This window comes from Eutrigla gurnardus (genome assembly GCF_963514095.1).
Source record: "Eutrigla gurnardus genome assembly, chromosome: 19".
NCBI lineage: Eukaryota > Metazoa > Chordata > Actinopteri > Perciformes > Triglidae > Eutrigla > Eutrigla gurnardus.
Genome location: NC_139930.1, coordinates 13565447 through 13578917, shown reverse-complemented (window position 1 = coordinate 13578917; position 13471 = coordinate 13565447). Strand labels below are relative to the sequence as shown.

The following is a 13471-nucleotide window of genomic DNA, read 5'->3' as shown; positions in this document are numbered from 1 at the left end:
ATTTTAATTAGATAAACTTTAGACATGGATATAGGGGTATTTCTTCACTGGACAGAGAAAGTCTTAAATTCTATGCCATATTAATAGACGGACATTCTCACCTTACTCTCTAGTGAATAAGCATATTTCCCAAACAGTATTTGCTTTAGCATCACTTTCAAAGTTTTATTCATAACAGTATGACCACAGTTTTGTATTGTTGGCCAGTGAAACTGAACAATTAATGTGTGGAAGAAGAGTAGGTGTCCAATCCAAAGGGAAAATGAAGTATTTGTGTGCATGGATACATTTCTTGGAACATGACACGTTGACGTTGAGGATATCTCCGACGTGGAAATAGTCCTCAATTAGAGGCTAAAGTGTACTTTGACACCCTGCAGATAAACTTTGACTCCAGCCGCCACTATAAAACTGATAAGTACCACTGATCAAAGGGGTTTGCATTGTTGACTGACGGGAGTAGGCTATCCATCAAATCATAACTCCTCCCCAACCATATTAAGGCCTTTAATACAAGTGGCATGGTAACATGGTAACACACCAGCCCCGCTGCAGAACTGCTCTGTTGAACTCCATCTGCAAACGGCATGAAGTCTCTTAACGAAAAAATCCTTGTTCTCTCAGTTTTTCTGACTCTGATCTGCGCTGTTCAGGTAAGTCAACAAACCTTCCTGTTACTGTGTCCTGAGAGTTTGCTTATCCATTTTGTGATTAACGTAGAACGTCATTTTAATCACCATAAATCAGGAGGGTCATCCTAGTTCATAATGGATCTTATATCTGCCTTTACAGGTGGATTCCCTGCCTGTGCCTGAAGACTGGAACGGTTTGATCCAGCGGACCAAACGCTCACTCCTGTGGCGCTGGAACAGCATGAAGCCTGTGGGCGCCAGCTGCAGGGACCACTTGGAGTGTGGCACGAAATACTGCAGGTACAACAGAAACCACAGACCTGACATTTGATTTGACACCTTTAATTAACTTTAGTTTTTTTTTCTTTAAATTAATCTTTGCATTAATTAAATGATTTGTCATTAATGCGATATTTCACAATGATATCTCTGAATTGTTTTGTCCACGTGTATTTTGCATGGCGTGAACAAAGTAATAAAGTAATTACACTGCAATAAAGTTCTTTATTTTTTTACAGGAAAAACATCTGTTCTTTCTGGAACAACACCTGAAGAACAAAACTCCAGGACGGTGACAAAACAAACATTTCCTTATGGACCAAAGCGACCCGGATGAAAATGAATCCTGTCTGCAGCAAAACAAAGACATAAAAAAAAACAAAGCTCTAGATTGATATATTGATTTTAAAATGTGAAAAATAAAATGCTTGCAGGACCAAAGGCTGTATAAAATTTTGAATAAGAAACTATAAATATTCATACAAAGTTTGTGAGATGCTCTGAGTTTATTGGTTCATGTTATTATATATTTATTTGTACATATTGTAAACAATGTAGATCCAAATATACTTTTCCCCCCCAAGAGGTTGTATTGCCCACATTTTGTTTGTCTACAAGAATTCCTATTTCTATTCCTATATTCCTCACATTCCCTTCTACTCTTTTTTAAGATATTTCTTCATTGGTTGGTAAAATAAAAAACAATGACTGGATTTTTTTTTAAATTTAAATTAAATAGCCTTGTTCCACAAGGTGGTGATGCTGTGATGACCAAACTTTCTTTCACTGCATTTATATTACAACATCCATTTTATGTTGCTGTTTTTCAAAAGCTGTGTGAAAAGTGACAGGACACTGTCATAGTATGGGTTTGAAATGTGAGTATATTTTTGACGGTGTTAATAGGTCAAATCCTTTGTGTATTCATGTTAAAGCTGCTCACATCTGTTTGACATATTGTGTTGATAAGGAGAGTCATAGTATAGTATGCCTAAAAATATATAATATTCTACTAGCTTAATGTCATGAAAATGGTATAGTATAGTATATCACAAAAAAATGCCATAGTATGCTTGTGTGCTGTGTGTGTGTGTGTGTGTGTGTGTGTAGGAAACCAGGGAAACATGGAGTGGTTTTCTTTTGCTGTGGGTATTCTCTTATTGATAAAGTGGAACGGATTTGATCGTGAAGCAATGAAAAGAGCGCTGTACAAATTAGACCTGTCATGCCTAACCCTAACCCCAACCCTACCCCTAAACCTAACCCTAACAATAACCCTAAACCCAAGCTGATAAGCTGATGCCTCTTGAGATTCCCTAAGTTTCTTCTTCAGGAGTGTGGACAACAAATCTTCAAACAATCTTGTCGTTCAGGAAGAGACAGCCACAAATGTTAATGTTTTTAAATACACGGAAAAATGCACGAGATACATGAGAAAATACATGGCTGAGGTAAGTGAAAAAGGCATCCCCTGCTTCATTTAAAGCATAATAGTGTTTATTAAAAGCACTAAGTTATGAGAAAAAAAGGTTGCATCAAGTTTAACTCTGTGTTTTCGCCACTAGGGGGCGATGTAGGTTTAGTGAAATAAATATATGCCACCAGCACATTCGGGATTTGACCAACAAACTGTAGTATTTTGTAAACGAAATCTTTTAAATCCGACAATTGCTTAGTTTAGAGTTACATACTGTGACTTTCTGCATTGTGTCTTTATTGTCCATCTGAATAATTGTAGACTACCAACCTCTAATTATTCTTATTACTTATTTTTTATGCTTATGTATTTTAGATAATGCACGTATTTAAAGTGATATTTCGTAATAAAATGGCCATAATGTTAATTTGGTATCATTCATTTTAATTTAGCATGATTTTGTCCAGGTTATATGTCAAAAATATTATCTAGTATCTCACATTTATGACTCATCTTTCTAAGCTACAAAGCCGTTTTTACTCATGATTTCTGTTTTTTTTATTATCATTCTTAAAGTATAAAAAAAGAAAAGAAATGACAGCCTTTAATAATGAACTCTACCCTGTGTCTTGGATAATTTGAGTGGCAGCCGCGTCTCCCTCTCCATTGGTTAAAGCCTCCGTGACGTAATACCCCCGTCAGGCTGAGCGCCGCTGAAACGGCGGCGTGGGGGACCGCTGGCTCTGTCCGGACCTCAATGTCGGACCGGTTTCTTATTACGCTATAATATAGTCAGGTACCATAGACGACCCATTGATTTGAATGACGGGGGTGAGGTAACAAACCTGGAAATATTAGCTCTCCAATGCATCTTTGACGTCAAAGGTGGGTCGAGCACTTATTTTTTTTTTAAAGAACTGTTTGGTTGCATAATTGTGGATGTGACACAATTGCATCACCTGGAAGACGAGGATGGGCGTCACTTTTGACTGACTGCTGTTATCAAGTAGGTGATGATATTATTCACCCGTATTGGCTCTAATCATTTGTCTTAATTTATCTGGGAGTTAAGGCAGGGGCGATTCTAGGATCAGAGCTTAAGGGGTGCTGAGCACCCAATGATCCCAAAAAATGTTCCCTTTAAAAAAACAAACAAACAAACATGCATTTTAACGTGAGCAGGGCAGGTAGGAGAGAGAAAGTGGGTCATACCATACCAATATGAGGTTGGGGGGTGTGTTTAATTTTTGTTGTTAAAATATTAAGTTGAAAGTAAACCATATACTGTATGTTTTTTTACCATGTTTAAGCTTGTTAAACACGGACTTGTGTTTAAAAAACAACATGACTGTTATTTTTATATTGCATTTATCTATGCAATATTTGTAGGGGTGCTAAAGCACTTCTGCCATGGGTGGATCTTATGGCACATGTGAGTCTCTTGTGGTCTGACATGTTGTTCCCCAACAGCCACTGTGAATGTTTCATTCTCCTCATGAAAATCAACATATCCCAGCAAGTGTGTCTGTTACTCTGTATTGCAGGTGGAACATCACACCTGACCGAGGTTTGTTATTCTTCTGAGTTCTTGCTTAAACTTTTCCTCCCATGAATACAGAACAGTATGAGCATGCCCAGTCATCGTTGATAAGAAGCAGCAGCACAAGCCGATTATATTTTCAAGCACAGCAACAGCAAACGTGGACCTCAGACTCTTTGCTTTCACGGAACCACACAGTCTCATCCCTCATGTGAGATGGCTGGCTTGACCCGACAGTCATTTTAATCACGACCATCTCTGTGTGCTCCAGTGCCCAGAGGACAGAGCTGTGAGTTAGGGGACCTCTAGCAGTGATAACGGCCTACGCAATAGTCGTATCCGCTTTGCAGGGAAATTGTTAGTCTTTCTTGTGTATATATGACTATTGAACTGCTGGAAATACGCGTGGGCAGGATAAATCAAGATTCAACGCAACGCGGCCCCCTTGAGTATGATACCGTCCCTCGTTACAAGAGAAATTCATCTTCACAATCAAATCACAGCATGTTGATTTAAAATAATTCTGTCATACGGTTCAGCAAGAGTCCTTCCACAGAAATGTGTGTTATGTTGTTTATAATGACTTTCTTGGGGATTCAGTGACTTGCTGTTGGACAAAACACTAACACTATGAATAAGGGCCTCTGCTTCTTCCTGAGCTTTTGTGTGGAGTCATGCAATGGTCTGTTTTTTTTTTAAATAACTTAATGGCTAGCCTCATTTAAATACAGCATAATAGATGTAAAAAGACAATCTTTAAATAATAGACTAGAAATAGACAGAAAATATAAACCTTGCTCTGGTGTTGTAGGAAAGTGATGTGTTTACTATTTTAGCCATAAGGGTGTTGTTTGTTGCAGCAATGCGATTATAAAGAGGATTACCTTGCAACAGATGTTGTTTGTTTACTATGTCCAGACAGCAGCACAGCATTGTGACGTGTATGAACTGATGGATGTTGCATCTCAAGTATTCCATTTCTGAACTTTCATTCTCAGTTTAAATTCACAACATATCACCAAAGACTGCGTAACACCGCCGAAGGCAGATGTCAGTAAATGGTGTGTGATATCATAGCAACTTGAGTTATCACTAATGATTATTTCATGAATGAATGACAGCGGCGTTTAAATATTTATGTGCTTTGTCATTGTTTTTGATTAAGCGATTATCATTTTAGTTGTGTTTCATGAAGGGATGATGATCGTTATTATGCTGCCTGTGTATAGATGTATGGACAAAAAAACAGGACTAGTGTGTATGAGCATGTTGAATTAACTAAAGTGATGTGAAAGTGTATTTACTCTTAGCAGTGCCAGCGGAGCATCTCTGCAGTGCTGCTGCCCTAGATACAGAGCAGCTGAGGGGAAGTGAGAGACTGTGGTTGGCCCAGGCAGACAGAGGAGGAGTTTGTTAACGCTTGACTGAATTATGGAGGGTAGGCCGCGCTGGGGGCCGGATGCAGACAGCACAGTAGGGCGCTGACTGGAGGACCCGGTGGTGTGAAGGGAGGGAGCCGACTGCTTTGTGTTTTTTTATCTTTTTCTATTCTGTTGGGATGTGTTGACTCCAGAATACAAGCTGCATTTATTTATTTGTTTTACTGACTATTAAAATGAGAATCCTGAGGCTTTAAACCTGTCACAGCTTTATGGGTTCATTGAGTCCAAAAATCGAGAGATAAACACTTCAAATGCAAACACCAACAAAAGACATACAATGTATCCTGGTTGTATTTCCCCATAGTTGTATATGTTTCTGCACCAACAACAAAACAGTCAATGCAGATGACTTCTTAGTGTTTCTATTCTATTTTATTCACCCAGGATTTCATTTGAGGAACATGGGGACAGCCTCCATGGTCCAGCCTGACCCAGCGGTATGATCGGAGCATCCAGTCACTCAGGGGACACCCTGATAGCCTGCCACTTCCCTGTGGTTCAGCTTCCCACTTGGCGACTTCCTGTCCAGGCCCTGTGCAGCGCGTCCAAAAGACCCGGCCGGCTCTGCTCAGCGGGCCTCACCCGAGCCGTATCGCTCCCAGAGCGAGACACCGTGAACCAAGAGCACGCCCTCGCCGGTGGCCGAAGACGTTTTTCCAGCAGCTACAGCAGCCTCAACGAGGAGCGGGCGGAGGAGGAGGGAGGCAGCGACAGCAGCGGGAGGTACGACTCCAACTCGTCGCCGGAGGAGACGAGCTCCCATCTGAAGAAGGAAAGCTCTGGAGCTCGAGACAGTGTGCGGTCACACAACTCCTTCCTTCCCAATGTAGAGCTGTATGAGGATGAGGAAGATGAAGACAGTGAGGGAGATAACCTGCACAGATATCGGGAAGATTCATCTTTTGTGTTGCATGGGAATTCCAACTGGACTCTGAGCAATGGTGCCAGAAATCATACAACGTCCCACGGGGACGGCGAATGGGGCAATGAGGGGACCGCGTTGGGTACGGGAAGTGACGAAGAGTGGCTCTCTAACCAGCCTCACCAGCTGGACTCACTGCAGACTGAATGCCAGTGCTTTCGTGTGAGCAAATCCGGCGCCACGGTGATGGCTTACGGAGACGAGGAGCAGAAGGATAACATATCCTGCTGCATCCACCGCCAGCTCAAATGTTCTCCAGAGCTGCTCTCCAACAGTCACGCAGAGTACGTCAGCGACTCTTCCTGTAACAGCTCCGATGGCGTCTTGGTTAACTTTTGCACTATATATAGCAGGAGCAACAACCCTGCCACGCCCAATGACCTCAGCGGTCCTGCGGTTCACCCCTATCATGCATCTGAGAGACCTGTGTTCCTCAACCTCCAGCCTGTTCCTCAGACTCCAGCTGAGGACCTCCAACATGACGACATGACGGTTAACTCTCCCTCTAAAGAGGAGGCTGGGGGGACGCCCCAAGGTTCCTGCTGGTCTCCTCAGGGCCTCGACTCTAACTGCAACCTTTACCCCCTGGAGCCGCTGCCACCAGGTCTCTCTTCTCTGGAGGTGTCAGACCTGGCCGCCTGTCTCCAAAGCCAGGCCACATTGGCCATGGGGACCAACCAGAAGTACTACAAGCTTGTGACTTGTGACCTCTCCTCCCAGTCGCCCAGTCCAGCGTGGTCCAGCTTCACCAGCTGCCCAGATGGTCCAAGCAAGAGTAGCGCCTTCCCTCCCTCTGAGCACCCATTTGTGGCTCATAAGGAAGAAGGACAACACAAAGAAGTTGAGAAGGTAAAATTTCCCCAAAACAGTTGCAGAGAATCCAGACCAAAATCCACATCTCTACAGACCTGATAGGTTAATGTGAAAAATATTGATTCATAATGTACTATTGCAGATTTGATGGCTGAAAGGAAAGTGGGAAAGCATTTAGAATAGTTTAGAACACGACTTACAACCGATCCAAAAAGCATTATTATTAACGATTGACATCATCGGACACTTATTGTGTAAACCCCATTTATAAAGAGTTGCTTGTTGGACAGTCATAACATCTTGTGTAAAAACACATGTGATTTGGTTTCGTGAATCTAAGCAGTTCTTTCTTCTCTGTATCACCATCAGCAGAAAGAGAATCAACACAAGGAAGAGAGTTTCTGCGGGTTTGACTGCTCTCAGTTTCCAACCTTTGATTTCCAAGTCGCTACCACCTCCACTGAGAAAGCCCTCTGCAGGAAGAAAGATGCAGACAACATCCAAAACCTCTCCCGTACGCCCTGTTCGCTGAGCCCCAGCCAGTGGAGCCCACACAGCAGTAAATACCAAAGCACTGCGTCCACACAGCCATCTGTGATTCTGCACCAGGAACAATGTGGTTCTGATACAACTGGGAAAGGTAGGCCAATGAATGACAGTGTTTCGTCTAAGTGAGAGAGGAATATATGCAAAGTAAGTAAGTATGAAGTGAATCTTACATCTCCAAACATGTTTCTTCTCCATCCCAGGAGCATGTTCAATGGAAAATGCAGCAGTGCGCTACAGTAAGGCCCAGAGACCAACCTCGCTGCCCATCCAGCCCTTTGTTCTGGTCCCCGCAGACAAACCCCAGACCCAGCACTTGGGCTGTCTTCTGGAGCAGTACATAAATCAGAAAAACAGCAAATCTGCCAGCTCCCAACCAGGCCTCAAGTTTAAGGGCAAGAGCAGTAAATGCTTTTCTAATGTCCAGCCATCACCGATGGGCAACAACTGGCCCATCTTCCTTGAGGCTCCTTCGAGCTCCGACACCTGCTCCACCTGCACGCCGAGTCCCGAGTGCTTCAGCCGCAGACGCGCATGGAGCCAGCCCGGCAGAATCCAAGGACGCCCAAGTCCATGCAACAACCTGGAGCCAACTGACAGTAGCCCAAAGCCCAGAGTGGCTCAAGATAAAACAAGCGAATACTCAGGCATGACTCAAACTACCACTTATTCAAATTTGTTTTCAGCCCGAAATCAGGCCAAACTTGTTAAAATTCCCACCTACGAAGATCTTATTGACCTCACCCCTGAGCAAAGCCATGCTGACACAGAGCCCAAAAGCCCCAATCAGACCCAGACCCCCACCTCCTACCATCCAGTATTCTCTTTTACCCACACACCACCTACTTTACTCCTAACCACAGATGCCCGTCACCCAAATCTGCAGGTGTCTTTATCTCCTCCCGCCACTGTGCAACCAGAGAAGAAGTTCCCTCAGTACCGGGCTGCACCTGCAGCCGACACCGGCTTTTTTCACGGTGCTTTTACAGCCACCCTCTCCTCCATGGCACCTCTCTCCTCTCTGAGTTATCTGTTTTCCTTGGCTGCTTCTGGGCAGCAAATCCAGGACTCCGCCGGGCTCAGTGGGAAGCTGGGTCAGAGTCAACACAGTGAATCTCTGATCCTGAGCGACAGGCCGCCCACAGAGTTCTGCCTCTCGCCCGATACGTCTTATGAGTCCATGTCTATCAGCCATCTTCAGAGGAAAGGTGAATGACTTCTATTAGTTTGGTTTAAACACATTAGAAGCCGTACATTGAAAGTGACCCAGTAACAGCAATGACTGGATTCCTTGATTGGATTGTCTATCTAGTGATGAGCCATAGAGAGCGGCAATAAAATTTCGGTGCGCTACAGCAGAGCCTTCGATACCCCGAAGGGGCTTCCTTTCAAACATGACCTATTTTTAACTCTCCCTGCACAGGATTGGCTGAGCCTTCTGCTCCGTAGCCTATGTGTGCGTCTGACTGCAAGCTCCAAGAGAGGAGAAAAAGGGAGGATGATGCAGTAGAAACTACAGATTTATAAACCCGCCTAATCATTTTTGTTTCACCACATGGGCCACAAGGTGCACATTTGATCCAACGAATGCCAATCGACGGCAGAAATGCGGTGGTGTAAAGTCAGTGTGGTGCAGCACTGCAGGCAGCATCAACATGCATAAAGAATTTAACCGTGACATTTGCAGAGGCGAGGCAGTGCGGGATTAAGAAGGAAAGGCAGGCGGAAAGCAAGTTAATGAGGACCGCTGCTAACATGGACTCTTTCATCTTCAGTTCACATTTGCATTCCTGCAATATGATAATGAACATCCGAAAGTCATTTCTTGTACTTCTCCACACTGACCCAGTTAAGGAAGTGAAAACATTATCAAGCAAGTTATTTTTTATAGAAAAACATCTGACGGTGCAGAAACAACTGCAGTTGAAATCATCATCAAAATTACAGCAGTACCATTGAAAACAAGAAACTACTTAATTTTTACTGAAAACAGGTCGGCTAGAGTTACACCCATAACAGATTCCACTGATTTGACTCACACGGAAATGACTTAAACTGTATATGTATGCATATGTTGTCTATATTACTGTTTTGTATCTGCTCAAACAATGTGTGAAGCATAAATGAATCCTTTGGCTCGTCTAACCTCTTTCCTCATCCAACGTCTCCAGGTCTGCTGAGGTCTGTGAGCAGGGCAGTGGATTTGGTCATGGCTCATTTCAGCAGCAGCAGAGACCCTGATGAGAAGGTATGAATCTGGCAGAGCTAAAGCAGCTGGAACGATGTATCGCGATGGAGAAGTGCCAAACCGATATTACTTCCGCTGCGGGACTGGAGTCAAATAACTGGTGTCAGCAGGAAATATGCTGTATTATATTTCTCTCTCCCTGCCACAGATGCGTCTGGGTAACAGCTCTCGCAGTCCCACGATAGCCGGTCTGGTTCTGGAACATTTGTGTCCGGCGATCCAAAATATTTTAGAGGACGGTCTGAGGGATCACAAACTGGATCTCATCGTCGGGCAGCGGCGCAACCACTCCTGGAGGGTGGTGGAGGTCTCTACTAGGATCGGTAAATGGGATTCAAAATGAAGGGTTTGGCTCGATGATGTTTGTTGTGGGCTCTTTGATGACTTATTTTTTGTTCTCTGTCTGCAACAGGTCCATCCACCAGGGTCCTTCACAGCCTGGTCTCCAAGATTAGACAATGTGGCCTCCTCACTAGCCACTGCATGAGAGTGAGAGCCTTCATCATGGGCCTGCTAAAGTGAGTATCAAAATGACCACTGATTGCACTAATGATGCTAAAGAACGTTATTTTGTAAAAACTGCACATGCAAGCTTTAATCTTGTGTTGTTTATTTGCTCTCTTTCAGCTTGAGAGCTTTGGAATTCTGGCTCAGTCACCTTCAGGGTCAAAAAGGTGAGCGCACAATCACTTTACTATACTAACAGGCAGGGCAACAAGGTCCACACTCTCCCAATCCGGCTGTTGACTGTTTTAGCATGCTATGTTAGCATTTAGCTCATAAATACATTAATATTTCTTAAGTTTGGATCAAACTGCTCGTCTCCACAGACGTGGTGACAACATACTACCATTCTTGGGGTTTCCTGTCCACGTCGCTGGGTCGGTGTCAGCCCCTGTTTCAGGAGCTGCTGCTTCTGCTGCAGCCGCTCTCCGTGTTGCCCTTTGACCTCAACTTGCTGCTGGAGCCCCGACTGCTACGTAACAGACAGCTGTGTTCCGAGGAGCAGGGTGTTTCTCCGCCTCCGCCGTGCTCAGCGCTCCTGGTGACCAGCTGGCCGCTGCTGCAAGCTGACAGAAAGGTAGACGGCAGTGGGCGGCAAAGCAGGACTCCAGACCAGACAGGTCTGCATCACCGAGAGTCTCTCAGGTCTCAGGATCGTGGAGAGATGCAGGCTAACGGGAGTCCATTTTCAGCTCCTATTCCAGAGTGGTGGCCCAAAGAGTCTGACCTTATGGATGGTGTAGATGAAGGGGAGGACTGTAGCCAGAATAACGCCGATAACTGGTCTCAAATAAGTATGGACAGCAGGCAAGGAGAGAGGAGGGGAGAGAAGGACAATGAGACCCCGATCGCGTCCACTTGCATCCAGTCTGAGAGTCCGTGTCAGGGTGGGCTGCGCTGGGCCAAACTGTTCGGAGCAGCTGATACTTCCACCAGGACAGAGACAGTTTCTCAGAGTCCCAGTGGAGCACAAACCAGAAGGTAAGAATCAGCGGAAACAATTATAATATTCACCACTTTAATGTATTAAGACTGACAACCAATTACCTGTACATCATTCCTATTACAGGTGCAGGCGACCATCACAGTGGTTGCAGTTTGACAGATCCCAGCTCGGACTGTTGGCTCAATCCATCAGGTCAATGAAGTTAGGAGGAGTTCAGACTAACAAGGACCGCTGAAAACCAAACCTTCTGTGGGTGGAGGACGGAGTGGAGCCTACTTACTGTCATAACAAAAAAAGTCTTTACTGCATGATATTTCACCCTCAGTGCTGAACTGATCACAAAGCACACACGATACAGGATTAACAGCTTTGGCGATGGCCCTTATTCATCAAGCTTCGCATTGCACCACCTATTCCTAAATCCATCCACGTCTGTGTGACCTTTCTAAGATCTTAGGATCGGCTGGTTACCAGACATAACAGTGAGTGGCTGGTGTTGTTTTCACCTTGTGAGTCTGTGTGTGAGTCATCATGGACAAATGTCATCCTGGAGATACACAAACTACCGCAGAGGAGGTTTGCCAGATGTTTATAGTTCCGTGGACAGATTTTGTCACCGCGATAGCGGCATCATCATGCAAGACGCAGCCATGAACCTTTACAGATGTGCAGTTGAGATCAAAATGAAGGCCAAGTTCGAAGATGGGCGTGGTCTGAGGCTGAGGGCGAAGAGGCCATTAGTGATACATAAATCTCTGAATAATGAATACCTATGGTATAACTAGAAGACGGGCTTATGTCCTCAGAAGATCCTGAGCTCTTTTTCCACAAAAGTGTTTGATGAATGAGGGCCAGTCCTTCTATTTGCAATTACCCTCTGAAGTAAATTTCCTTTATATTCCCTGTAGGTGGTAATCAATAATAAAATCTAACATTCTCATTGTCATTCTCTCCACAGCTGTACGTTTCATCTATAGGCGGGAAAAACACTCTTACTTGTGCCAAACGTGCTACACGCCAGCCACTGGGATAGTCAGTGGTGTTTTATTTCCAGGAAATTCCCTGCATGGATTTACTGTAGGTGCATGAGTTAACAAACGTACAGCAGGTGCTGCAGAACTCCCTACATCACCTACCTTCCTGTTTATGTTTTAGTTAGTCATTTCATTTTGGACATTTTCTGGCACTGAAATTGAATATCAGTGGAAATGTTTGGTGTATACAGTAGTATGTCTTCCAGTGACGTTTGTTGAGTTGCACAAATATAAGCCATCTTGTGGCCGCATCAGGTATTAAAATGTGTTTCAGGTATATTTTGATAGACTGGTATTTAGATGAGAGTGTGAAAAAAAAAGGAAAATATGTTCATGCAGAGTTCTTAGTGTCCTGCCATAGTGTGGTGTCTGTGAAATGATTTCACGCCGTATCATTTTCTCAACCTAATGCTTCCTCTAATGCCCAATGACAATCAAAGTCTGTCAATAAAGACTTCTTCTTGTATGCCAACAGTGAGTAGCACACGTTTATTTCTGTGTTTCATGTTAATCTGAGGACTTTCTGATACGTCGTTAGAGTTGACTTGATTCTCACAAACTCATCTAGTCAGTAATGGTAATTTTATGTGTGGTTTTATAACTTTGGATCCTCTTTATACTGCTCTTTGGTGGAAACCTTTGCCAATTAGGAAGCAAGATTTTGGCATAAAACCTGTAAAATGTTTTAATACTTCCTTCCTAGTATCGGTACTGTACATATTTGTAGTTGCAGTCCACATGGTTGCATTTCTGACCAAAGCTGTTACAAAGAAAAATAAAATAAAAAAAACAGTTCGCTGACTGCTCAGCACCAAACAGCAGACAGACAAATTTAAAGGTGCAAGTCACGACATTCAAAGAATTTTACTCGCCTCTCAAGGCTCTCTAAAAATGAATCACCTGTGCAAGGAGAAGCTTGGATAACAACACACACAGAGGGAGACCAACTTCATACTCTGCTCTGGTAGACATTTTTCCATGATATGTTTACATAGAAAATTGCTCTGAATGTCGTATATCGCTCCTTTAACAATACCTGAGTCAAGTCGAAAATCAAGCAGCTAAGTGAATATAACTTACTGTATTTGTCAGGTGGTCAGAAACAAGACTCCAGTCCTGTTAATATGGTGGAAGTGTTTCTACTTATT

The 13471-nt window shown here is 43.8% G+C and overlaps 2 protein-coding genes across 4 annotated transcripts; both read left to right on the top strand.

Moving 5' to 3' along the window:
* Positions 1–553: 553 nt before the first annotated feature.
* On the top strand, positions 554–1279 carry LOC311029531 (liver-expressed antimicrobial peptide 2). Its single transcript, XM_084034714.1, has 3 exons — positions 554–653; positions 793–932; positions 1151–1279. The coding sequence occupies exons 1-3, from the start codon at positions 588–590 to the stop codon at positions 1182–1184; spliced, it is 240 nt and encodes a 79-aa protein (XP_083890840.1). The 5' UTR covers positions 554–587; the 3' UTR covers positions 1185–1279.
* A 1842-nt stretch (positions 1280–3121) lies between these two features.
* LOC311029839 (AP-4 complex accessory subunit RUSC2) lies at positions 3122–12801 on the top strand. Of its 3 annotated transcripts, XM_084035234.1 has the most exons (11): positions 3122–3213; positions 5695–7081; positions 7415–7685; positions 7795–8799; positions 9763–9839; positions 9988–10162; positions 10252–10357; positions 10467–10513; positions 10670–11324; positions 11413–11570; positions 12248–12801. In XM_084035234.1, the coding sequence occupies exons 2-10, from the start codon at positions 5750–5752 to the stop codon at positions 11522–11524; spliced, it is 3780 nt and encodes a 1259-aa protein (XP_083891360.1). In that variant the 5' UTR covers positions 3122–3213; positions 5695–5749; the 3' UTR covers positions 11525–11570; positions 12248–12801. The 3 variants fall into 3 exon arrangements, with proteins under 3 accessions (XP_083891360.1, XP_083891361.1, XP_083891359.1); XM_084035235.1 differs by having other exon boundaries at positions 7418–7685; positions 11413–12801; XM_084035233.1 differs by having other exon boundaries at positions 11413–12801.
* The last annotated feature ends 670 nt before the right edge of the window (positions 12802–13471 follow it).